The sequence below is a fragment of the Canis aureus genome, chromosome 24 (assembly GCF_053574225.1).
Source record: "Canis aureus isolate CA01 chromosome 24, VMU_Caureus_v.1.0, whole genome shotgun sequence".
Classification (NCBI taxonomy): Eukaryota; Metazoa; Chordata; class Mammalia; order Carnivora; family Canidae; genus Canis; species Canis aureus.
This window is the reverse complement of record NC_135634.1, coordinates 52414216-52440226: the sequence shown is the minus strand read 5'-3', so window position 1 is coordinate 52440226 and position 26011 is coordinate 52414216. Positions and strand designations below refer to the sequence as shown.

General features: G+C 60.8%; 2 protein-coding genes across 5 annotated transcripts in view; one reads left to right on the top strand and one right to left on the bottom strand.

Annotated features, from left to right (window-relative positions):
- Positions 1–268: 268 nt before the first annotated feature.
- ATG4B (autophagy related 4B cysteine peptidase) lies at positions 269–24948 on the bottom strand. Of its 4 annotated transcripts, XM_077869604.1 has the most exons (14): positions 23318–23451; positions 14527–14628; positions 14308–14379; positions 12657–12755; positions 11979–12080; positions 11427–11499; positions 8448–8527; positions 5077–5270; positions 4686–4764; positions 4263–4408; positions 3074–3130; positions 2740–2833; positions 2057–2254; positions 269–1732 (listed from the first exon to the last, which is right to left on the bottom strand). In XM_077869604.1, the coding sequence occupies exons 1-13, from the start codon at positions 23325–23327 to the stop codon at positions 2226–2228; spliced, it is 1137 nt and encodes a 378-aa protein (XP_077725730.1). In that variant the 5' UTR covers positions 23328–23451; the 3' UTR covers positions 269–1732; positions 2057–2225. The 4 variants fall into 4 exon arrangements, with proteins under 4 accessions (XP_077725730.1, XP_077725731.1, XP_077725729.1 ...); XM_077869605.1 differs by lacking the exons at positions 2057–2254; positions 23318–23451 and adding an exon at positions 24805–24948; XM_077869603.1 differs by lacking the exon at positions 2057–2254.
- THAP4 (THAP domain containing 4) overlaps positions 23897–26011 on the top strand; it is a 39276-nt gene continuing 37161 nt past the window's right edge. The window contains exon 1 of the mRNA XM_077869601.1: positions 23897–24054. Coding sequence (XP_077725727.1) covers positions 23978–24054 — 77 coding nt within the window. The 5' untranslated portion in view covers positions 23897–23977. The remainder of the gene's footprint in view (positions 24055–26011) is intronic.

The window sequence follows — 26011 nt, the reverse complement described above, 5'->3', positions numbered from 1 at the left end:
TGACGGGCCCTCCAGGGCCTCGGGGCAGGGCGGCCGGCCAAGGCAGCAAGGGGCCTCCCAACCCTCCCGAGGGGCCGCTCTGTGCTCTCCTAAAAGCAAGTTCCCTGGAGTTTTCCCCTTTGGGGACTGTGTGTCTGGGGAGGTGGCCCCTCTCTCCGTCCCTCCGTCCGTGGAATCTTCCTGGCGCATTGCGAGCCCAGGCGACGCCCCCCCTGTTCTTACCACGTCCACCTACAACTCAAGGAAAATCAACACACAGACAACAAAGTGTTTTCTACGGAAACTGTTATTTGCTGTTAAGAACTGCCAACTACACTGGGGAGGTGAACATTCTCCGTAAGCCGCCTCAGAATGGCTCCCCGTGGGTCGGGCCGAGGCCCGCGTCCCCCACATACAACAGCGTGGGCTGCAGCATCAGCCCCGGCCGCCCCCCGGCTGCACCGCTCAGTCGGAGCAACGTGGCCGCCTTCCCTGCTGCCCGGCTCTACCCCACGGTCGCCACCGAGGACACAGGCGGGAAATAGGAGGAAGTCCCCTCCGTGGGCCGGCAGGACGTGCAGGCACAGGGCAGTGCGCCCACCTGCCCAGGAGGACGCGGAGGCGGCTGTGGTGCAGGCGCCCCCCAAGCCCCTGCTGTGCTTCCGGGTGGGACGCAGGCCAGTCTTCAGGACGGACGGCAAACCCAAGCGGGAGGGGTGCAGTCTGGGCCTGGCCGCAGGCTGAGGGCACGGGAGCTGACGTCCGTGCTCAGGAAGGTCCGGAAACCTCCCTGGTTCGTGAGGAACCGTGGGGCTGTGGGCTCTACCCTCGAGCCTGGGCCTGGAGGGAGGCCCTGGAGGGCAGCGTGTCCCCATCCCACCGCCCCCGTCCTGGCCCGGGGCAGCAGGTGCAGCAAGGACGGCGGCACGGGGGCGTCTGGAATGCTGGGACCGGCACAGGAGGTGTGGAAAGGCGCACCCCACTCAGGCTTTACCTGCGGCTCTGGGAGAGCAGACACGTCCCCATCCTGGTGAGTCCCTCGCACGGGGACCTCCCTGAATCCCACCACGCCCCACCACCTTGCTACTTCGCTCCCCGGGGCGAGGAGAAGCCTTCTTCCAACCCGATCCCCCACTGAGGTAGCCCCCGAGGAGCATGCCAGGCGGGGGGGCCGGGGGGCCGGCCGAGTCCGCGGGCGCCCCTCCGCCCTGCAGGTCTTCGGAGACTGACTTGGGACACGCCCGACAGAAATTCATGTCCTTGTAACTTCAAACAGGACTTTAATTCCAAAGCAAACCCAGAACCGAGCGCCCAGGAGGAAGCAGGGCAGAGGCGGCGCGCTAATGCGGGGCTGGCAGTGTGGCAGGGCGAGCGCTCGCGGGTGTGAAGGCTCCGCTCTCAGCAGCTCCCGGCCTGGCTGCACGGGGCGTCCTGCGGCGGCTCCTCGGCGGCGCCCCGGCCGGGCCCTCTGGGCCTGCGCAGTCCCGGGGCTGGCGGCAGGGCCCCCGGAACAGGGCAGTCCTCCGTCCCAGGGCGGAGGCGGCACGGGGCACGGGCGTTCAGCGGACGGGCAGGCTGGATGGATGAAATGCAGCGGCGCCAAGCGCCCCGAGGCAGGGCCGGGCTCTCGATGGCCCCCAGGGAGGGCCAGGGGACACCGTCCCCCAACTGCAGGGTTTTCAAAGAGACAAGATTTCAAAGTCTTCATCTTCTGAATCAAAAAATCTTTCCAGTCGCTCTACGTCAGAAGAATCTAGAAGAAACGAGACGACACGTCATCAGATGCCCGGCGTGGGGTGTCCGGGGTGTGTGCAGCGCCCACCACACCCTGCATCTGGCCCGCTCGCCCTCAGTGCGGCAGGAGGCAAGAGGACCCAGAGCTGCCGAGCGGAGGCCTCGGCCCCCGGGGCTGCGGGTCCCAGCAGGCGGGCGCTTCGGCTGGCGAGGGGAGGGCAGGAGGGGGCGTCCCTGGGGCTGGTCTGAAAAGAGAACACGCTTCTTGCCAGAGCCCGAGAGAAGGGGCGGGGCTGGGAGGGCAGGGCTTCCCGTCCCGAGAGGCGGTGGGCACCCCCGGTACCGTCTGGGGACTGGTGGGACGTGTGTCCCGAGTCTCCAGTGCGGCACCCTGGCTCCCTTCTGGGCCGTGGACGGCGGGCTCAGTCACCATCCTCCATGATCTTCTCAGAGGGGCAGGGACACAGGCCCCGTCCGTGTCAGAGCTGGACGGCTGCATGAACTGGATGTGCTCACGGCCTTCCTGCCGAGTCCCGGTTGTCTGTGTGCCACAAGTGGATTCACTTCAGGGAAACTGAGGGCCTGGGCAGGGAGGCGGCCCTGGGCCTAGAGCCAGTGGGCAGCAGGACACGGAGCCCACCTGTGGCCCACACTCCAGGGCTGGCTCCCAAGCCGGACCTCGCAGAGACACTGCGCCGTCGCGGAGAGCCTCGCTCGCCCTGGCTCGCCCAGACCCGGGGCCGCGTGAGGTGCGCGCCCGCTCCACGCCCGGGGGCCAGGCTATCGTGCTCACGTGAGGCTGAGGACAGGCACGGATCGTGCTGCTGCCCTCCCGGGCAAGGGCCAGGCTATCAGGCAGCAGCCGGTCCCACACACACACACCAAGTGGTCACATCGTGGCCTCATACAACTCCTAAAGGTCAAAAGTAACAGGAACAAGACCTGGGGGAAGCAGCGACACAGGACAGGACAGCGCACGGCCCGCAGACCGCCGCAACGGCCGTGGCCCCGCAGGCTCCGACTCACCTAGGGACAGGTTCAGGACGTCGGGGCAGGCCAGGTGGGAAGGCTGCTGCTCCACCAGCTCGAACATGGGCAGGGCGCCTCCGAGGAGCGACAGCTGTCAGCAGACACAGCCGTCAGGCGCAGCGCGGGGTGCAGCCCCCGCAAACCAGCAGCCGCAGGGGGCAAGCTCTACAACGCTGACACCCGAAGCCGTCTCCGAAGGCCCACAGCAAGGTCTGTGCCACAAGCGACACTGCGGGCTGTGTGCCAGGTGCCCAGGCAGGCGCGACCCCCGACGGGACACCCCGAGATGGCCTTCCCCCAGCCCCCACCACGCGCGGGACCCACCACCCACCTGTCTGACTTGCTGGCACCAGTCATCGAAGTCGCCCTCGGTCTTACAGAAGAACCCCTGGAACAGAGGTGACGGCGGCGTGTGGCACGCGCCCAAACAGGCCGCAGCAGGTGCAGCGTGGAGCCCGAGGGGGCCTGAAGAGGCCAGGGGACTGGCCACCGAGGACCCTCCGCCCTGACTCACCAGGCCACCTGGACCCACAGTGCGCGGCACAACTCACCAAGAGGGCCTCCCACCCAGCAGCACCTAGACCCGGGGAGCCCGGGGTCCCAACGAGGACTGTGGGTGGGGGTGGCACTCAGAGCCGCTACACACAAAGCCCCGAGCCCGGGACGCGTCACTAGGACTCTGGGCGCTGCCAGGGCTACAATACAATCGCGGGAACAGGAGCCCGGGGCAGGAGCTGCTCAGACGGGCGCCCTCCCGCCCCGAAGGCCACCCGGCCCGGCCCGGGCTTGGCGGGGGGACCCGGGCAGCGCTCCACGGGAAGACGAGTGCACCTGCAGCCCTCTTCCCACCAGGCGGGGTCGGGGGTCACTCTGCCCACTGCCGACGGCACTACCGGCCCAGGCTGCTGCATCACCTGAGCCCCCGCCGCAGTCAGCTATGGGGACGTGCTTGCTGCCTGGAGCCAGCCGGACAGGAACGCCACCCTGCAAGCTCCAGCCCCGCGCCCTCAGGCCTGCCCCCCGGGGCCACGGACCCACAGGCCGCACGTCCAGAGACGCCAGCTTCAAATCTGCCTTGTCTGTGACTCAGTTCGTCTCTCCCTGGGGACACCTTTACTTCCAGCTGTTTCTGGCCTCCTTCCCCATCAAGTGCATTTTGAGAGCACACAGGTTTGCATAAACCGTCCCAAATTCCTGCCTTGTGATCGGAGCCGGGAAGCTCATTCTGGGAATCATCTCTCGGATACGTTAGGTCTAACAACTTAAAAGTCAAACCAAAGACCCCCAAGAGACGGCAGAGAGCAGGGGGTGGGAGGCTGCGGCTGTTAAAGGGGCTCACACCCCAACCCTACCAAGGGGGAAGGCCACGAGCGTGGGCGTAACTAAGACACTGAAAGCAAAACCCTAAGATCGGAGGCCCTTCCCTTCCGTTGTGAACAGAACTGAGCCCCGAGTGCTCAGGACACCTGCCCACAAGTCACGTGGTCAGAGGGGAGGGCAGGACGGACGGGGGGACGCACCACGGCAATGGACGGGTCGAGCTCCCCGATGCTCATCCTGCTGGGCGGGTGCTGGCAGTGGAAGCTCTCGTCGGGGATGAAGCAGCTGTCGGTAAACTCCACCGCCGGCTGCGTCGTGTGGGGATCCAGGTAGATGAGCTCTTCACCTGGGGCAGGTGGGGGGAAGTCAGCAGGCGGCAGCACACCGGGGTCCCTTCAGCCCTGCGCGTGGAAACCCCAGGGCTGGACGGCAGGCAGAAGTGGGAGGAGGGGCGCATGGAGGCCAGCAGCGGCCAGCTGGGGACACCGCCCTCCCGGGAGCTGCTGCCGGACTGGCCACCACGAGTCAAGCCAACACCCTAGGGACGGCTGGGCTGCCCTGCAGACGAGTCCCTGCTGCTCCGCCCCTGGCGGCTGGGGTGCGCCCGCGGAACCACCGCTCACCAACATAGCCGATGAAGTAGTGGGCACTGTTGGGCTTCCCTCCGATCACTCCCAGGGACTGGGGCATCATGAAGCAGCGCTGCAGGACACAGGGCAGGGCGGCCGGCTCAGCACGCCGGGGGGCGCACGTCCCCTCCCGGCCAGCCCCGGGGCCTGGTGCAGGGACGGGGGAGGGGAGTGGGAAGACAGGCCCCAGAGAGCCGAGTCCGGAAGTAACGTGCAGTTGTGACCAGGAAAGCGGCGCACACGCAGTGGGCCTGGGGGGGAGGGGGGGTGCGGAGGAGGGGCGGGCAGGGATCCCCACCGCTGTCGGGGCTGCCCGGGTGGAGCCCCGGAGGCGCCGCATCGAGCAGCAGTGTTGCAGTCCCCCCCGCGGGCAGGGAAGACGCACCTTCAGGGTCTCCACGTAGGCCTCATTGATGTCCGTGAGCCCCAGGCGCAGGGGGATGAGCAGCACCAGGGGTCTCCACGGGGCCGGCCTGTTGGTGACCTCGGCCCCAGCAGGGAACCCGTTACAGTGGCGGCTGGAATCCGCAGGAAGCGCGGCGGCCCCCGCACACGGAAGGCTGCCCCTGCACAACCTTCCTGAAAAACAGAGAAGTGCTTTCAAGGGCTGAACAGAGCCCGACGGAAGCTCACCCCAGAGGAACACACGCATAATTAGTCTCGGAAACAGGTAAAAAAGTCAAGTGCTTATTAACACAACACGAACCTAGGAAAGAAGTCTAAGGTTAATCCCGCCGCCCCCGGAGAGAAAAAAGAGCCAAACGTTTTCTGTGCACGTTCAGGTCAAAACTGTTACCATGAAATAATGTCTCAAGTGCAACAAACACCGCCGTGTCCCGGGCAGCAACAAGGAGCACGCCACGGAGCCACCACGCAGGCGGCGGGCGACACTGGCGCAGACACCATCGGGGACCAGCCCTCCCCCTCGTGAGCGCGGAGGACGACTCCTTCCTTCGAAGCACACCTGTAATCCCTCGGGGTGGTACCCGGGGCTGGTGGTGGGGACGGGGACGCTCCAGGGGCCCCCAAACAGCATGTGCCCAGGCCGCGGGCACAGGGAGCGGAGACCGCGGGGAGCTCAGCAGAACCAGGGCTCCTCAGGGAACCCGCTGGCCCCGGGCCCGCGGCAAAGGACACGGTGAGCCAGCCACCCTACCAGCCGGTGAGCTGGACGCGAAGATGCTTACAGAAGCACCATGCAGGCAAAACTCCACGCCACGTCCCCCTCGGCACCCCAGTCATCACAGGGAGGCGGAGGCACGGCCCACACGAGTGACCTGAGGATGCGACCAGAGGGCGGCGGCCTTGTGCCGTGGTGCTGAGGACAGCCACCGAGTATCGTTCTCAGGCAAAATGTTTACTCGGATCTAATCCTGACGCAGCGAATGCGTCGGTTGTGCGGCCCTGCAGCAAGCCGGCCCAGGTTCCGCAGAATGGCCGGGCTATGCAAAAGCAGGAAAATAACCTGGGATGGGTTTTCCGGATCAGAGGCGGCCGCACAGGTGTGGGGACCACACACAACCCCGGCCCCTCGCCCATGGCCTGCCAGGGAGACCCTGGGGGGCGCAGCAGGAAGGCGGGTGTGTGGCCCCCAACACTGCAAACGGCGGGATCTCCCGTGTACCAGTCACCCACCGGGGTCTCGCTCCTCTCCCAACACCCCGAGCCCACCAGCCGCCGCCTCAAGATGCCGACCCCGCCCGCCAGCACGTGCAGACAGCCAGGCCCGCGGGACCGCCTGGCTTCAAAGGCGGCTATGGCTGTCGCCATCCCCCGGACACTGGCGAAAGCGTCTGCCTCTGCAGTGGGGACGCATCTCCAGAACACACGCCCTCGAAAAACGCCTGGTTAAGAGCCTGGGAGCTGTTCAGCTGTGAAAACGCCCGCTCCTGCTCCTCTGCGCTCCCGGCCCGCGTCCCCTGGGAGCCCCACCAGTCACCTCTGCTCTACTTCCGCCGCCAGGCTCTTGGCCCCACACGTGGTCTCCGCGTGCCTGTGCGCCCGCAGCACGTCATCTCCAACCTGTAACTCCTCCCCAGAGTCCGAGCATCCCCTGGGTCTGCTGCCCTCACCGAAGTCTAAACCCATCCAGGGTAGGCGCTGGCGAAGGCTGCTTTGCGGTCCTGCGTGGCCCCCCAAGGAGGGCGGGCACATCTCAACCAGCAAGGCTCCCCCTGCCCTGTGCCGTCCCCTTGGAACGGACAGGGGAGGCGAAAAGCCAGCACTTTCTCTGGGAGGGGCTCCGGGGGCTCCTGAGCACCCTGGACGCCAGGACGGTCCTGGCTTGGCCAGGATGGGTTACCCAGCATCCGCTTTGCTGAATCAGAGCTCTCGCTCCCACACCGGAGACCTCAGGCAGCCTCCTGCGAGCCTGCCTTTGCTGGGGCCCTCGGTAACACCTACCCCCGGGGGCTCCTGAAGCCAAAAGCAATTAGCATGGCCATTCAGCATCCCCTTGCCTCACTGAACTGTGCCCAGGACCCCAGGTCCCAGGGTCTTCCCAAATCGAACCCAAAACGAGGACGCACCACTTGTGACTCAGGAGGGGAGGACTCTAGGGCCCCTGCCCACAGCTGGGAGACCAGACCCGCACCCCAACCAGAACAGACCCACATGCCCCTCAGACAGCCCTGGCTCTGCGCCTCGTCTCCTGCTCGATGACCTGAGACCCTGAGAGCCAGGAGCCAGGTCCGGGTCCCAGCTGACTCCTCCAGGCCCGAACCTGCACCTCCCCTCTGCCCAGAACGCAGGTTCTGGAAATTAGCCCGTCCCTCACCCCTTCCTGGCACCGTACTGGGGAGGCCTGGCTGGCGGGTGACCGGGTCGGCCCGGAGGTTAAGTGGTTTCCCCAACACGAGAGGTAAGAGAAACGCCGCCTACTGGGAACAAGCAGCCCGACAGCAAAGGGCTGCAACGTCCCACCACGGAGGATGCTCGGCTACCGAGCAAGGGCTGCTCTGAACCACAAAGCCAACACTGGGAAGACCGGGGTCTCACCATCAGTAGGCGCGGCTTCCGTGGTTTTCTCTATTCTCTATACATTTCCAGTTTCCAACGTTTCACAAAAATTTCAAGAAATAAAATGTGAGAAGGGAAAAACATCCTTCCTTGAGTTCAGACCCCTAGTTTGTCAGCTCTCAGGGGCACAGGGTCAGTGGGCGGGGAGGGCTGGCAGGGCAGAGTGAGGCTGTGCGCCGGGAGCCCGTCCACCCGTCCTCTGTGGGGCGCACATGCACACGCCAGCAGTCACGGCGCGAGGCCGGCCTCCACCCGACCAGCCAGTCCACAGGTAAGCACGCTCAAAGGGCTCCGTCTTGGGTAAAATTCAAAGCAACGTCTTTGGGGAAACGTGTTCCTAAGTAAAAACGAAGACGTTAGAGTTTTGTCTGCTTGGTTGTGTAACAGGACGTAGACTCCAAGCTCCACACTGTCTCGCGAGAGGCCACGTGCCAAACGGAGCCATCACGTTCCTCTTGGACTAAAGTCTGGCATGCCCGGACTCCTTGAGGTCCCCAGAGCCCTGCTCCCCTTTCCTTAGGCCTGGGCTGCAGACGGTGCGGCTGCCAGCTGTCCTTGCCTCTCCCTGTGGAGCAGCGATGCCCATCAAGGCCTCAACCAGGTGTCTGCCATGAGGACACAGCTGGGGTACTAAGTAACGCAGCTCTGCAGGGTCCAGGCCCTTCCCCTAGGCCTGTGTCTGGGCCCCGCCCCATGGCCCAGGAGCCGCTGCCCGAGCTCCGCACCCCGTCTACTTACTAATGTCCTCCATCACCACCGTGTTGTCCATGGCTATGTGGACCGCCAGGGCGCTCCAGGTGTCGAAGACAGCCAGTTTCCTAACAGAAGGGGAGGACACAGCAGTAAGCCTTCACAGTTCAGACCTTTCACCTCCGCGAGGTAAGCACAGCAGAGATGAAAGTCCCAGCGGACGGGAGTGAAGCTGAGGCTGCAGCCTGCTTCCCCCCACCTGGCCCAGGGCGCCTTCCCTCACCCCAGCTGCTGCCTGGGGACAGAGCCCTGCTGCGGGGCATCGTTTCCTGATGTAGCTGCATGAGGAGACAGGAAATGAAACACAAACCCTGTCCCAGACCCCGCAGGTTTCAGCAACTCAGGCAGGCCCAGCTCCACCTCACCCCAGAAGAGATGGACTGACCAGGGCAAGGGCGACCACACGAAGCCCCTCCTGGTGGGAAGGCCACAGTGGAGGCCAGGGGAGCAGGTGAGAAACTCCACTGGCCGCTGCCCCGCGGGCCACATACAGGGCTGAAACCCACTGACATGCCAGAGACAACGCAGGCTCCCTGGTGCTGCCGTTCCAGACAAGAGGAGGGTGAAAAGAAGGAACTGTGTGGGCAGTGAGCACCACGGAGAACAGAGCAGTAGCCGAGGGCAAGACCGAGGCAGGGCAGGGAGGCCTTGATGCGAAGGCTGACCCCGAGATGCCGGGGAGCAGGTGCAGAGGCCCGGGGTGGGTGTGCTGGGAGCAAGCACAGGGCAAGTGGGGGAGGCAGGGCACGCCCACTACACCTGCAGTCAACTATGGACGTCCTCAGCAGAGAAGGGGCACAAGGCCGACTTATGTTTTATGAAGATCACACCTACCGGTATTCTAATTTTATAAGATTTATTGATTTAGGGGCACCTGGGTGGCTCAGTGGGTTGAGAGTCTGACTTCGGCTCAGGTCTCAGGGTCCGGGATGGAGCCCCACACCAGTGGGGAGCCTGCTCCTCTCTCTCCTTCTGCCCCTTCCCCTCCCCCTCCCTCACCCCCGGCTTGTGCACGCTACACTCGCTCTCCCTCAAATAAATAATCTTTAAAAAACATTCATTAATTTACTTTAGAGAGAACATGTGAATACTAGGGAAAGGCAGAGGGAAAGGGAGAGAGAAGGGAGACTCTCGGGCAGACTGCTCACTGAGCATGGAGCACGGAGCCGACAGAGTTGGGGGTGGGGGGCTTGATCCCATGACCCTGAGGTCAGGACCTGAGTCCGAATCAATAGCCAGATGCTTCACTGAGCCACCCAGGCGCCCCAACACTTTACTGGTATTTTATTTTTTTTTTTTTTTTTTTTTTTTTTTTTTTTTTTAAATTTTTATTTATTTATGATAGTCACACAGAGAGAGAGAGAGACAGAGACACAGGCAGAGGGAGAAGCAGGCTCCATGCCCGGGAGCCCGATGTGGGATTCGATCCCGGGTCTCCAGGATCGCGCCCTGGGCCAAAGGCAGGCGCTAAACCACTGCGCCACCCAGGGATCCCCTTTACTGGTATTTTAAAAGAGACTCGAGAACGTCAAAGAGAAAAGACCAACGAGGAGGCGGAAGGAGCTTGGAAAGGGTGAGGGCAGGGAGGCCACGAAGGCTAGGTGCAGCCTAGACATGTCTGGATGGGATGTTGAGAAAAAGAACCTAGCACAATCACAATCCCAGTTTTTGGCCTATGGTCCTGGAAAGACAGCACTGCCTTCCCTGTAGAATGAAGAGGCCGGGGACGGGGAGGAGGGTCAGCTGTGGGTTTTGGCTGTTAGGCTGATGTGCCCCATGGAAATCCAAGGGCTGCTGCTGAGCAAGTATCTGGACCTCAGTCTGGGGTCTGGGCACAAGTCAGCACTGGCGTGTGACCCTGGGAGTTGTGCCTGTGCAAACAACAGCGAATACTGTGCAGACACAAGACAGAAGTGGCCAAAGGCCCACACCAGCCCTGCAGTGCTCACGGGCAGGTGGAGGGGCCAGAATGGAGCCATCAACCATCAACGGGGACCCAAGAGGGCGGCTGTACAGCCCAGGGTTCTGTGAGGACACCTGCTGAACCTGAGTAAACAGAGGGCCCACACCTGGCCCTTGGATGAGACCACGTGGACACCAGCCTGGAAGGAGCTGCTCCAGGGCAGCAGTGGGGGCAAAGGGAGCCCACCCGTAGACCACACAGACACCCCTGGGTGCAGGCACACACAGAGCTACACGCGCAGACTTCCACAGCATGTGGACCACGCAACAGAGCACACGTGCAAACCACCCCCGCTGAGCACACACAGGCCACGCAGGGACTCTGCTTCCGAGCCATGCAGGGCTGGACCCAGGGCTCTTAGGGGCGTGCGGCAGGGGCTGAGTGAACGTGGAGGCTGGGTAAGGGGACAGAGAGACAGTGGGCAGGCTTGGGGATCAGCTAGGAGCTGGGTGTGCGAGCGAAGGGAGCGCCCCGGAGGAACCTGAAGAACCTGACAAGAGCAGCCAGCTGGAGGACAAGGCCCTTTGCTGCAACGAGGGCGAGAGGGCTGGGGGACGAGGGAGGGGAAGGGCCAGTTCAGATGCCACGTGAGGAGCGCGGGGAGCAGGGGGCGGGCGGCAGATGCACGGGTCAGGATGCGGAGCTGTGGACACGGTCCGAGGTGGTGAGGGTGGGGTCAGCACAGGGGCAGGGCCCACGGCACCCACCCTGCACTGTTGCTCCAGGCCAGCTTCAGCCTCCCTGACCACCAGAGAGCACCTGAGTGCATGCGTCCGTCTGATGGACACACGGAAACCCCACCCAGCGAGTGCCATCGGGATGAAGACGCTCATCTGCCAGGAACGTTCCCCACGGGAGACCACCTGGCGCGCCACCTGAGGACTCCCAGGAGGACCGCCAGGGAAGGGAAAAACAACCCTCGTTTCCTTCAAAAATGAGGATTCAGGAGAGTTCATGCTCCCGCTACCCCCGAGGAACCTGCAGGGACAGGGCTTGACACATACTTGAGCACCTGGGCGACGGTGTTGGGCCCGTACCACTGGCCGATGGACTTGCCCTCGCCAACTCCCATTTGCGCTGCGGGAAATACACGGGATTAGGCGTGCGCCCCAGCCGCCCGCCCCCGCCCGCCGGAAGAGGCCAGTCCTGGCCTCACGCGGCAGCGGAAACACTCCACAGGAAGCCTGGACAGGTGCACCCACCCCCGCCCCCCGCAGGAGCTCCTCCAGGGAGGACGGAGGCCACCCCAGGCCGTCCCACACGACAAGTCAGGATGCCAGCCCTCCAATACGGAACAGCCTGGAGGAAACTAAATGAGTCAAAGCTATAGCTTGACTTCCTTCTGTAAGTGAGAGCGTGACGCTCCACAAAGAGGCGCGCAAACAGCCCCACCCCAGGGCAAGGCCGGCCTGGCCCCAGCAGCAGCCCCTGGTGGCTACGGGCCGGGGCACCCACACCCTCTCGCCTCGACACCTGACAGCAGAGAAGCTGTCAGGGGACCCCACCACTCGGCCTGGTCTAGGCGGGAGACGTGGGCACACTCTGCAGCCTCCCACCTATCTGGTGAATGGAGTAGTAACTGTCCTTTCTGTCGATAAACGCGTTGAGGACGTTGAAGTAGCTATCCGGCTGCCTCTTCCGCTGTGTCCACCTCCAATCTGTCGGAGAGACACAGAAGTTGTTTTACCCAAACAGGAGAAAGAAGCTTTACGTTTATAAAACACTCAAGCCACAGGTGACAATACCCTCTTTTGGAACCTAAAGTTAAAAGCTAAATTCTCCAGGATTCCAAACCATCAAAAACAAGTCCATACAGAAAGAAAAAAAAGGTTTCAGTGACACGATTTCTAAAAGACAAACGTTCACCAGAACTCCTTAAACTCACTTTTTTATTTTTATTTTATTAAAAATATTTTATTTATCCATGAGAGAGAGAGAGAGAGAGAGAGAGGCAGAGACACAGGCAGAGGGAGAAGCAGACTCCATGCAGGGAGCGTGACGTGGGACTCGATCCCAGGACCCCGGGATCACGCCCTGGGCTAAAGGCAGCGCTAAACCGCTGAGCCACTCGGGCTGCCCTAAACTCACTTTTTTAAACCAACGAAAACTAGTGGGTCACCGCTCAAGAAAACCCAGAATCGGGGTCTGTGTTGCGGTGGGGACCTGCTTTGGTTAAGCTAAGCCCACAGCCCTGTTGGCTCCGAGAGAGCTGGCACCCCGGGGCCGAAACTCACCGCGGCCTAAGTGGCGGCACACCAGGGCCTGGGCGAAGATCATCTGTCCGCACCGGAGCATGCAGCCCCAGCCCGTGTCCGAGGTGGGGCCGGTTCCCCCTGTAGCGGGGGACAAAGGAGAGGCCCCGCCGTCAGATGGCCTAGCGGGTCAGGGCTCCGCTCCACCTCAGGGGACAGGCCCTATAGGTCCTGCTCACGCTGGGGGCACACGTACTGGGCAGACCCGTCCTGCCAACCCCTCCAACTGGGCAAAATACAGGAACAAGTCAGTCACAGAGGACTGAGAATGTGTGGAAAACACATGGAAAGACCCTACGCCTCAGGTGTAACCGGGAAAGCTCCAAGCGTGGTCAGGAGGCCGTGCCCACCGGCACCGGAAGGGCACCAGGCGGCTGCTGGGAGAGCGGGCCCCAGACGCAGGAGGGCAGAACCGTAACCCGGGCTGCTCGGTGCCCCGGGGCCTGTCCCCGTCACGCCCACGGCCCGGGCCCCACAGGGACAGGGGACACCCGACATCCCAGCCAGCAGCACCTGGAGCCGAGGGCAGCCCCTCCCACACGTGGGTGGACGAGGTGTCAAGGGCAGAGTGGCAGCGGGCAGAGGAAGCACAGCGCTCTGGGCCTGCCACGCCAGCTCCTGTACGCACCGGCCGCCTGCGGCAGGCACCCTTGCTCTCAAGGGCTCCACCAAACACAAGGCTCCCCTCGGCCCGACCTCACTGTGAGTCCCGATGGCAGACCTGCGGGACAGCAGGGTCCCTCCCAGGCCTGCACAGGCCCCGGCCCGGCGCCTCCACCCCTGCCTCCAGGGCGGAGCAGAGCAGCCGCAGAGCAGGTGTGTGAATCTGTGGCATGAACGACCCCCGGAGCGCACCTGCCGAATGCCATCATCTAGTGGCCTGTGTTGGCACCGGCCTCGTCTCCCCACACTGCAGCGCTCCGGAACATCGAGCACTGCGGCTACACCGCATCTGTCTCCCTTCTGAGAACCCAGGAGATCAGATCCCGGTGAGGGGCCAGAGACCAGCCGCCAAGGAGCTGGAGCCCCCCCAGTGCCGAACCTCTGGTGGCGGCTTCTCCCATCAGCAGAGGCAAGGCGAAGACTGGGGCCCCTCCTCTGTCCAGCTCCAGGGCCACGACAACGTACGTCCAGGGACGTACGTTACTGCCATGTGAAGACGTGGCACATCAGCCTCACCCTTCAGCTCTCCCCACAACCAGGCATGGAACACGGGGAAAGGCGATGGACATGGAGCAAAGGCCTCCAAACATCCTGGACCTCCTGTTACAGCCGTGACCCAGGACACAGTTCAGACGCACAAACCGAAGCTGCCTGACTTCGTAACACACGATTCCATGGTCCGTTCGGCTCTACGTGCCTGAACGCCGCTTGTGAAACATCATCCTGATCTGAGGTCCCAGAAAGAAACCACGACTAGCATCGGAAAATCCTTGCCCTGGGGAGAATCCGGAGGATCGGACCCTGCCTCCGCCACACCAGGGGCCAGACCTCAGCCAGCGTATCTCGCCAGGGTCGCTGTGAGGCTCAGGATGAAGCGACAAGTATCCCACGCCCAAGTCAACCCTATAAACCTAAGTTTCCCTCCCTGTAAATCGTGTACATCACGGGTTGTGAGAGACGGCATACTTACCGATGGCTGGGAAGTTTTTCCTGTATGTAAACCAAAGCCTGGACGCCACGTCGGACAAGATCTCATCCTTTTCTAGGGATTGTTTAAAAGAAGAAAACACACAAAGCCTTAACTTCATAGATCACGTGTCATAAAACGTTAACAGATAACTATTATGACCACGAAATGCTTTTTGTAGATTGAGCCTGAGAGCACAGCAGGCTCCAATGTGGCCAATACCTGTGAAAATGCTGTATTTTCTACCCAGTATCCACACAGGCTCTGAGGTCTCCGGGAAATCTTCAAATTCAGCAAATCGAAGAGTGTCGTAGGTCAGAGTAGCTATTGAAACCAAACACACATTGATCCCACTTTTATAACGTCATGAAACAGCAGCGGAGATCCTTCCCAGCACTTCTGTGTCAAGAGCCCCGTGTAATTCTGTGTCCTGGTAGGGCCGGGACAACCACCAAGGACAGGGCAAGCCACGGGGCAGCACCTCCGGCCGCCCCACCCGAGCCCGGCCTTTCCGCGGAGGCCCCACGGAGGGAAGTACCTGATGTAAGTACTCGCTTTAAACTTAAACCTACAGGACAAAAGAAATCCTTGCGTCGCAGCGTGCAAGCGAGGCCACACCACATAACAGGTGGGGTTGGTGTCCCCTAGGAGCAGGTGTCCAGAGGCCGTGGGGAAGGGGGAGCTTCAAGGGCAAGAAACACAAGCTGGGGACGATGATGACAAGCAGCTGTGGAGGGGCAGGTACTACTCCTGGGTGGGACACAAACCCCCAGAAACAAACAGACCTTTCGGCAAAGTCCTTGAGCCTCTCCCAGCTGTTTTCACTCAAGATGCTCCTGGAAGAGCACGGCCACCAGCTCCCACCTGCTAAGAAGGTCGCTGTGTGTGGAGCTCACAAGACCTAAGCACCGTTTTGTTCTGTTGCCTCAATTAAGCTAGAGACGCCCCGTGTCCCTCTCTGTCCTTGGGAGCCGGCTGAGGAAACACCCTGCTCACGGTCCCCAGACTCCGCAAAGCCCAGACCAACACCCGTGAGGCCAGGGGCACGGAGCGTCCTGGGTCCCCAACTTTCCGGCTGCCCCTCACGGAAGCCCAAGCACACAGAGCTTTCACCTGCTGCCTCTCAAGCCTCAGTGGGACCCAGTCCCTCATACCTTCACCTGCAACTTCCCAAATAACTCTGGAAAATCAGTTATAATAGTTTCTCCCACAACTGAATTTAATTTTTAATAGCCCCACTTATTATATATGTTCTATAACAATAACATTCATTTTTAAAAACTCAAAGACCACAAAAACATTATTAAAAACCCATCTGCAAAACAAAAAACCATCTGCAGCTTCGCAGGTAGCTGGGAGTCTCCTTCCAGAAGTCTCTGCGTAGATCCACAAAGGAAACCAAACGACACCTGTGATTTCCTCCTCTATCCTAAACGACACAGTCACTCCGCGTAGACGCACGGCAGCAGCACACGGCGGCCAGCCTCACAGCACCGTGCTGCACAGAGGTCCACGCACCCTGTCAGGTGCCCCTCACGTGCCCGATGCGAGCACCCCCGGTGTCCTCCGGCACCGGGCACAACCCCTTGGGGATGCTGGGGTGCAGGGCGGGCTCTGGCGCCTGGCAGCAGAGACTCAGATCCCAGCTCAGGCACTCACAGGTTGTACGTTCTTTGGGGCCCTTGACCTCTCAATGTAGAGATTTCCTTACTCATAAAATGGGGGGAAAAAATAACAGGACACCCTCACAGTGCAGCTGCAACGTGTCCATGAACCTTCCCACAAGGTGCTCACATAGAAGCCGGCAGACACAAGGGTTCCAAGGTCAGCTGCTGTCATTAATATTGAGGACGCAGAACTGCAGCCTCAGAGGCACGCAATCTTACGACACTCAAAAGGCTAAGCTGGATGCGCAGCTAATTCCCAGTCACAGGGCTGGGAAAGCAACGCTCCTGAACAAAGAAATACACGGCAACAGGAGACCGTCTGCTGCTTCAAGCACTCTCCAGTTCTCAGCTCTGCCTTCCCTTCTTTCCATCTGAAACCTGACAGCGTCAGGGCAGTCCTGTGCTTCTGGAACAGGCCGCGCTGCCCGGGACGCGAGCGTGATGGCAGGCGCCGGGGGCCCCCACTGGCCGGGTCCTCGCAGGGGCTCCACTCAACGTGTCTGACTGCTGGTGCTTCGACGGAGCCAACCGAGCTGTCTACGCTTAGGAACCATTAAGCCTGGGTTTCTCTGGCCCTCCTTTCTTACATAAGATTACGTGTTTCTGGGGCAGCCCCGGGGGCTCAGTGGTTTAGCGCCGCCTTCAGCCCAAGGCGTAGTCCTGGAGTCCTGGGATCGAGTCCCACGTCGGGCTCCCTGCATGGAGCCTGCTTCTCCCTCTGCCTGTGTCTCTGCCCCTGTCTCTACCTCTCTCTCTCTGAGTCTCTCATAAATAAATAAAATCTTAAAAAGAAAAAAAGATTACATGTTTCTGCACGTCATTATGAATGCTACGTTGGAGTGAAAATGCGTTCTATCTTCTTGAGGAGCTGCAAACATCACGGTGTTTCTGTTACTTCTCTATTGTCAGGACCTCCAGCCTTTAACCAACACGTAGATTCAAACCCAAAAGTTTACTCTCCACGAAGGAGGACGCAAACAACTTGTCTAATACCGAGTGATAACACAGCAGGACCCTAGCTCTCATCCTGCCCTACTGGAGCCTTGACCCTTCAAAGGCTGCAGCCGTGAACTAAAGATGCAGAGACGGCTTGCGACCCGGAGGCTACCGAGTGCTGTGGGCAAGCATCTCTCCGGTGCGCTCTGCAGGAGGGGCGCCGCATATGTCAAAGGACCACAACCTGGTATCAAAGGTGGGGCACCTTTGAAGTTGAAAGGTTTTCATCACGGAGGTGGCAAATGCAAAACAGGTGTATTTCTTAGGTTTACTAGCAAACTTTATAGGCAACCACGCTAACTTCAGAGGGAAAGAAGAAGAGGTGTTCTATTAAGTTAACACTTCATCACCAAATTTCCTACTATAGCCAACTGAATTATGGGTTGTGTGGCCTCAGATTCTTTACTGCATTGGCCAAAAGCAAATAAGGCGCCAGACGCACTCAAAGGGAATGAACTCCTGGGAAGTGACCCCGGCTCTTGCCAGATTAGCAGGAGCCTCAAAGTGAGGGTACACATCCATCATCTGCAGGGTCCCTCAAGAGTGCTCACATGCCCATGTTCCCCCTCACCTGTTGCATCGCTGCTTTTCCTGCCTCTGCCCCCCCCCCCCAAATCCCACCTCTGTTGGGTGCAAGTCACACGTGCCTCTGGAATTGCTGCAGACACACTCCCTCCATGGCACTGCAGCGTCCTTGGACTGGGACCGCGTCCCCGTCGGTCCCAGGGGACACTGTACAGGGAGTGTGTGTCCATCACGCCTGTTGAACACAGTCCCCGCTGGGGGCAGCACAAAGTCTGACCCTCATTCAGTGGAGGCCTTACTGTGCTCATCCCTCAAGGATGGTGTGAGGAGGAAACAGGAAAAGCTTTGCCCCATGCTGGGTGACAGTAGGCACATTTTGGGGTGGGTCCCCCGGAAGTCACCAGAACGAGTAAGTTGGGGGCGCCACCGTGCGGAATGAAGACCAGCCTCCACATTCTGTGACAGGTGTGCCACCCGGTGCAACATACACAGGACACTGACCCAAACAGGTAATTACCTCGGAACGCTGAATCTAAGCAACGAGCATCCTCCCAAGACTGGGTCTCGGGGGCAGAAGCCAGCCATCTGACACAGGCTGGCTCAACGTCCTTAGGCTTCCACCCTGGAAAACGAGCACGGAGTCCCACGGACCTCCAGCAGTTCCGACCAGGAAAGCAAGTGAAGGACGTCTCGTCACCGTGCAGCCGTCACAGTCTTGACCGGCCGTTGGTGGCTCTGCACTGTCCCACCTGCAGCAGAGGACACTGACACCTGAACGAATGCCGTGGCCTGGGCGCCCTCATGGCTCCTCACGGCTCCCTCGGGTGGAGGCACTGCTCACTCAGCACCAGCCGCCATGCCTGGACCAGGCCACCACACTCCTGAACCTTCCAGACCTTACCCTCTGAGGCAGAAAGAGGTTTTTCTAAATACCATCCACGCCTGATGCTCAATTTTCTAATCTCTATGAAGATTTGTTTGTGGAGACAAAAGAGCCCACTTGCTCGCTGTAGGATGCACGGCCCTGGTCCCCTGGCCACAAAGTGGGGCATGGCTGCTGGCTCTGCAGTGAGGTGGGAACGCAAGGCTAGTGCCAGGTCCCAGCAACAGTTTCCAGCGCCTCCTCCTCCTCCTTTTTTTGGTATTATTTCAAGCCTCATAATCTGTAAGATCAAACGAAATCTCCCTTGCCCCTTACAAAACGCCACTTTTATCATCGGCATTTACACAAAACACATATTAGCGCTTCTGCAGAATGAAAATCGTTACAGAACACCACTTCAGAAAACAGTTCAATCAAAAAACTAGTACTTTTCTATTTTCTTAAAAAAGATTTTATATATTTACTTTGGAGAGCATGAACAAAGGGAGGAACAGAGGAAGAAGGAGAAGCAGACACCCCGCGGGGAAGGGAGCGCAACACGGGGCTGGGTACCAGAATCCTGACCTGAGCCGAAGGCGGACACTTAACCACCTGAGCCACCCAGGGGCCCCCTAACTTTAGTTTTAAAACAGAAAAGTTTGGGGCACCTGGGTGGCTCAGGTAGTTAAGTGTCTGCCTTTGGCTCAGGTCAGGATTCTGGGATCAAGCCCTATGTCAGGCTCCCTGCTTCTCCTTCTGCCTCTGCCTGCCACTCCCCCTGCTTGTGCATACATATGTGTGTTCATTCGCTCTGTCAAATAAATATGTAAAATCTCTAATATATATATATATATATATATAAAACCTAAAGGGGTACCTGGGGGGCTCAGTGGTTGAGCATCTGCTTTGGGCTCAGGCCATGACCCCGGGGTCCAGGGATCGAGTCCTACGTCGGGCTCCCTGCATGGAGCCTGCCTCTCCCTCTGCCTGTATCTCTGCCTCTCTCTGTGTGTGTCTCTCATGAAAAAATAAAATCTTAAAAAACAAACAAGAAAACTAGAGTTCACAATCAGTAACATCCGCACAGGTTGGCCAATATCAGGAGGCCACTGCTTTCTCAACTCTGCTCAGATGGACCAGCTTCACGAAGGCTTGAGGCCAGGAGCCCCTGCATCCTTCCCAAAGAGAGCTGCCCCAAATTAATTAGGCCTCAAAATAATCTCATCACCACCACACATGGTATCGTATCATATATGAAACAGTTCACATGCCTCCTGAGTGAAAAGCAGTCAAATCTTGAAAAGAATCCCAGTCTCCAGACTCCCAGGAAATGGTTTTAACTTCCACTAAGATGACACTCAGGGCAAGCAATATTGACACGTGTCACCCACCTTAAGAATGAGGCTGTTTCAGAGGCACTTTCCCTCACTTGGTCACTTGGGTCCCAGACACTTGATTTTCTACATTTTCCTCCAAGATGTCCGTGAGCACACCCGGAAGAGGAAGCAGAAAGCTTCACTACTACAGTAATTCCATCAGAAACAAACGTTTTAATATTATTTATCTGGCAGAAAAATGGAGAATTGTGCTCAATGGCGGTAACCAATTTGTCTCCACTTAGTACCAACCACACTGTAGTCACCAGGGAGAAGCACAAAACACACACCACTGCATTTCCGTTAGAGCTTACTGTATAATATCACTTTTCAGAGATATTTCCCCAGAACACCAATAGCTTCTAAGAGATTATGCTTTATAAATAAAACCAAAGGATTCTATCGTTTCTTTAGAAAATGTTTACATTTAAAAACTAGATTTACTAAACAAACAACAAATAAAACAGGTTTACTAAGTAGTTACTTTCCATTTATTTTTAAAGATTGTATTTATTTATTCATGAAGAGACCCAGAGAGAGAGGCAGAGACACAGGCAGAGGGAGAGGCAGGCTCCCTGCAAGGAACCTGATGCCAGACTCGATCCCAGGACCCGGGGGGTCACGACCTGAGCCGAAGGCAGACGCTTAACTGCTGAGCCACTAGGGCATCCCAAGTAGTTACTGTTTAAAATCTCAGTTTCCCTGAAGATGCTGGCAGTTCAGTTCTGGATGAAAAAGAAGGAAAAGAAAAGCACCCGGAACATCAGCTATGCCAGAGTCCAGGAGATCTCACGCCCACGGGCACGCTGGACAGCACGCCACGCTGGGCCCGGCTGCCCCGCAGGTGAGCAGCCCCTCTCCCCACTGAGACCTTATTAGCTAACAGACTACATTTACCCAACAGACTCTCCAAACTGAAGCTCTCACGGCGCAGAACCCGTAAGCATTACCTCGATTACCAAGCACATGCCAGACACAGTGTGAAGCCCTCGAGACGCTGGCTCTGTCCTCAAGGGACGGACAGCACAGCTATGTGACTGCTGGCACGCACAGGTTCCTTGAGCCCAGAGCGTGCCTGGACACAGTGCCGGGGCTCCGTGAAGAACACCACCAGCCTGCAGTTGGCCTGCCACTTCTGGACCTCCCCACGCCAGCCAGCAGCCCTTCTGTTTCCTCCTCCTCTCAGACCCTCCGCATCTCATCCAAAGTGGCTTCCCATACACTTCGACCTCAGCTCCAGGCCCCTGAACATCACCACGTAGATGTCTAACAACAGTCAACACGTACAGTCCAACAGCTCCCCCACCAAGCAAGACCCCCAAAGTCTTCGCCATCAGTTTCTCAGTTCAGCCCATGAACCTCAGCACTACCTTCCACTCCTCACCCCTGCATGCCCCCTCCCACCCCATCGCTTCCAGTGTCTACACAGTCCTGTTGTCTCAACCCTCAAATATGTCCACAACTCAACTTCCTCTTCCCACCCTGAGGAAGCTTCCAGAGCCTCCCACTTGGCTAACCCAAACAGACTCCTAGCTGGTCTCCTTGCTTCTGCCCGGGGCCCTCGGCAGGACACGCAGTGTGTTCTGGACACAGCAGCCAGAGCGAGTCCACTAGACATACGTCCAGTCACATTTCTCCCCCACTCAAAACCTTCCAAAGACTCACCAGCTCGCTTAGGATAAACAAACACCCGAGTCCTCACTGTGACCCAACAAGGCCCCACGACTTGGCCAAATCTGTGTCTTTGCCTTCGGCTCCTACTTGTCTCACTCCCACCTGCCGCATCCTGGCCACACTGACCCACTCACCCTTCCCCCTGCGCTGCTCCTGGGTCTTGATCAAGCGTACCCCCATCTGCCCGGAGACTGTTCCCGGCCATCCTGGCCACCATTCCAACCCCCTCTAGCTCGGCCCACATCATTCTCCCACAGGAGCCATGTGGTTTCTGTCTCATCTATTCACTTCTCTAGCCCCGGGGTCTAGAACAATGCCCAATACAAACCTCCCATTCAATAATAAACGTACTTTACTGAACGAATCCCTACAAAAGCAACTGCGGACCTCACAAGACTTGGTCAAGGAAGGACGAACCTGGGAGTCCAGAGGCTACAGGAGGCCGTACCATCAGTCAGCATGGTGTCGGAGAAAGCTCTCCACCACAGTCTCCAAATACCACATGTATTTTCATGAGCAACAACGACGACCTTCAAATGTGAATACTTTCTACTTTGAAATACCCCTCAGCGTCCCGTTAGGATATCCTCAGCACGTGGCCACTCCTAACTTCAACCTGAAGACTGCCACGTGCAGGGTAACGCGACCAACCCTGAGCTGTGCGGCCACCTTACCAGGTCGCTCGTGTTAACAGTCTAAGGCATCCGAGCAGCGACGACTTCAAAAAAAAAAGGTGGATAAATAGTTCTCTTCCTTTCTCCACCTCCAGCAAACAATAAAACACTCTCTGATGGTTTCTTTTTTAACAATTTTTTTTAAAAAGTTTTATTTATTCCTGAGAGACACAAAGAGAGAGAGAGAGAGAGAGAGGGAAAGAGAGAGGCAGAGGCCCAGGCAGTGGGAGAAGCAGGCTGCGTGCAGGGAGCCCGATGCGGGACTCGATCCCGGGACCTGGGGTCACGCCCTGGGATGAAGGCAGACGCTCAACCGCGGAGCCACCCAGGCGTCCTGGTTTCTTTTTTTCCTTTTTTTTTTTTTTTTTAACAAACTTCCCAAAGATAATGTGGTTAACATGCTCCGCTGGAAGTCAGGGCCGCGGCTGCTCCGGCACCTAACACGCGGATGTGACACGATGCCACAGGTCACTGAAATACTGGCCACACGTGCCTGCATTCGTTTCCAAACCGAGATCTGGGTACCTTTACGTGGCCACTGGCAGGAGAGGAAGCCCAAGCAAACAAAGCCGTCCGGGGCGACAGGTGGACCTAAACCAGGTGGCGGCGGGGGAGGGGAGGTGCCCGACCCGGGCGGCGCGGCGGCCCCGCGTGGCGAGGCTCGAGGCCACCGAACAAAGAGCGCCAGCCGAGGCCGAGGCGCCCGCGGGGTCCGGGCTGTGCCCCCGACGGCGGCGGGACGAGCAGGCCCGGGCCCCGCACATGCGCACGGCCGCCCTTCCCCGGCGCGCTCCGCCGCGGGAGCCCGCGAAGCTGAGACGTGACAAGGTGAGCTCAGCTCCTGGGCGACACGGAGCGCAGCCTGCACCATCTCCTGGGCACCGAATTAAAGAACTAGACTTAAAAAATAAAATAAAAATAAAAAAGGAAGCGTGCGCTTGAGTGTCGGGAGTCCGCTCCTGGCCGCCAGCCTCCCGCGGGGCCGGGGCCGGGGTCGGGGTCGGGCAGCCCCGGCCTCCTCCGCCCGCCCCGCCCCCCCCGCCCCGGGCGCTGCGGGCCGCGCTGGCCCCGCGCCGACGGCCGACTGTCAGCCCCGCGCCGGCCGCCCACGGACCCCGGCCGCGCCCCGCCCCGCAGCCCCGCGCCCCGGCTGCCCCCGCCGCGTCGCGCCGCCCCCCCGCGGCCCCCGGGCCAGGACGCCGCCGCCCGCCGCCTCCCCGCGCCCGCTCGGGCCCTCACCTGCGTCCATCTTCCCTCTCCGGCCGCCGACTGAGAGCCGCGTCGCTCCGACGGTTCCGCAGCGCGACGCGACGGGCCGCCGCCGGGGCCAATCCGGGCCCAGCGAGCGCGGGCGGGGCCGGAAGTGCGGGAGGAAGTGCGCGTCCGCCATCTTGGCGTACGGCGGGGCGCGACGCCGAGGGCCGGGCCCGCGCGCTCGGCAACTCGGCGGCCCGCGGCGTCCGACCCGGGGACCCGACGGCGACGCGTCGGGCTGGCGGAAGCAGACGTGGGCGGGCGGCTGGGCCCCGGGGAGGGCGCGCTAACCCGCCGCGCGCCCGGGCCGTCGGCGCGGCCATCTTGCCGTACGGACGGCCCGGCGCGCCATGCCTCCGTACGGGGCCGCCGGCCCGGGGCGCTCCCGCCCTCCCCCGACGCCGCGAGCCGCGGGCCGCGCCCCGCCGGGTGCAGGGGAGCCCGGGCCGGCCGAGCCGCTGCCGGGCGGCGGGGCGGCGGGGCGGCGGGGCGCGCGCCGCCATCTTGCCGTACGGGAGCCGCGGGGGCCGGCTCCCACGTCCCGCAGCCGTGTCGCCGCGCGCCCTCCCCTCGGGGCGGTCCCGCTCGCGGCGCGGCGCGGCGAGGGCCGGAGCCTGGCGGCGGCGCGGCGGCCTGAGGCCCGAGATGGTGATCTGCTGCGCGGCCGCGAACTGCTCCAACCGGCAGGGCAAGGGGGAGAAGCGCGCCGTGTCCTTCCACAGGTAACGCGCCCCGCCGCCGCCGCCGCCGCCGCCCCGGCCGGCCACGCCCCCGCCCGGCCCCGCGGGGAAACTGAGGCCGCGCGGCCCGCGGCGGGAGGCCCCCGGAGCGCCGGGCCTCGGCCGGTCCCGCCCGTGAGTCAGCGCCGGCGCTGTGTGACCTTGGCGCGGGCCGCCGTCTCTGGGCCCCGCGGCCCCCGGCGCCCCCTCCGCCCAGCCCCCTCCCGCCGCGCGCTCGGCTCAGCTGTCCGCGAGCGTCGCCCCCGATGGCGAGGCCCTGCCCTCCCCGGGCCGCCCCCCCTCCCCTCCCCGGGCCGCCCGCGCCGTGGCCGCGCCGCGCGAGCTGTACCTGGCGGCCCGCGGCCGGGAGGGGGGAGGCGGGACGGGCTGCCCCCCCCCCCCGGGGGGCGTCCTGCAGCATCTGCGCTGGAGCGGGGCGAGGCCGGCCTTCCCCGCGCCCCCCCTGCCCTGCACCACCTGCCCTGCGCCCCCCCACGCTGCTCCCCTGCCCTGCTCCCCTTGCCCTGCGCACCGTTGCACCCCTGCCCTGCGCCCCCGCCCTGCTGCCCCTGCCCTGCGCCCCTGCCCCGCACTACCTGCCCTGCGCACCTTGCACCCCTGCCCTGCGCCCCCCTGCCCTGCTGCCCCTGCCCTGCGCCCCCCCACCCTGCGCCCCTGCCCTGCGCCCCCCACCCTGCTCCCCTGCCCTGCGCCCCTGCCCTGCGCCCCGCCCTGGCCACTTCTGGGCTGCACCTGGGGCAGGAGACGGCTCTGCCCTCTGGGCTGGACAGCGGGGAGACGGCTGTGCCTCCTGGGCTGGCCCGGCTCCCTTCCGGAGGTTTCCTGGACTCCAGCCTGATCCAGCGAGTCCTCCTCCGTCCTCCGTCCGCTCACTCCCTGGAAAGCCTCCTGGCAGATACTTCTGTTTTATGTTACCGGGAGTGAAGTTTTAAGGGCTCCAGTGGCCTGCTACCTACAGTCCGTCCCTCCCTGCGTGTTCTCTTAAGCTGCTACAATGTATCCGAAGAACTGGCCGCGGCGGGTCAGAGGTCAGAGGCCATGCCGTCTTGAGAGCTCTCTTCAGGGCCTGTGTCCCCAAGGCCTCGACAGGCTTTCGAAAACCAGGCAGAGCACTGCGGAGAAGGGCGCCCTTGGCGCTCACAGTGCTCTCTGGTGCGGGGCAAAGGACGTGGGAACTGGGTCTTCGGGAAGTGGGGTCACAGGATCAAGGAAGTGTAGGACGTCGTGTTGTCCAGAACCTCCTGGGGGGATAGTATCCGCCTTGGTCCTGGTTCTGGTCCACAGTGGCCTCAGGTGGGATAGATGACCTCAGGTGGGGCACGTAGCCCTCGGAATAATCACCCAGCCCTGGGTAGAAGTTGCTCCTGGGTCTCTGAAGACAGGTCTTGTTTAAATGAGAAGAAATGATTACTAAGTATCTCGGCATTGGGTGTTTTCCAGTTGCTGGTTGCTTTTTAAAAAACACTGTTGCTCCTGGCAGCCGGACTGTAGCAAGAACAGGGGACTGTAGCTGTTGAGTCTGACCTCTCCTTAGGGTCGCCTCGCATCCTCGACTGCTTGAGTCACAGCCCAGGCTGGGCCCACGCAGCATCTGGGACCCTCTCCCGGCCTCTCGCTCGCATCTCTGCTGGCCACAGCAGACCCGGCTTCCAACAGGGGGACCCGCCATCCCGGATTTAGCACCCAGCCTGCATCAGAGGCACACCAGGAGGGTGGTTTAGCTGTGTGTTTCTAGCAACTATTTCCAGGGCTTCCTGAAGCCTTTCCTGTTGTCAGATGTCATCCTGTGCGACCTCTCCTGTGGGACATTCACCACAGCTTGGGAGGAGTTCCCTTCAGTCTTTCTGTGCTCTCAACTGTAAGCTCCTTAAGGGTAGGCAATGAGCCCGGCATCTTCTATCTCACGATGACTTCCAGGTAGAGGGTGCTTAAGTTTTTA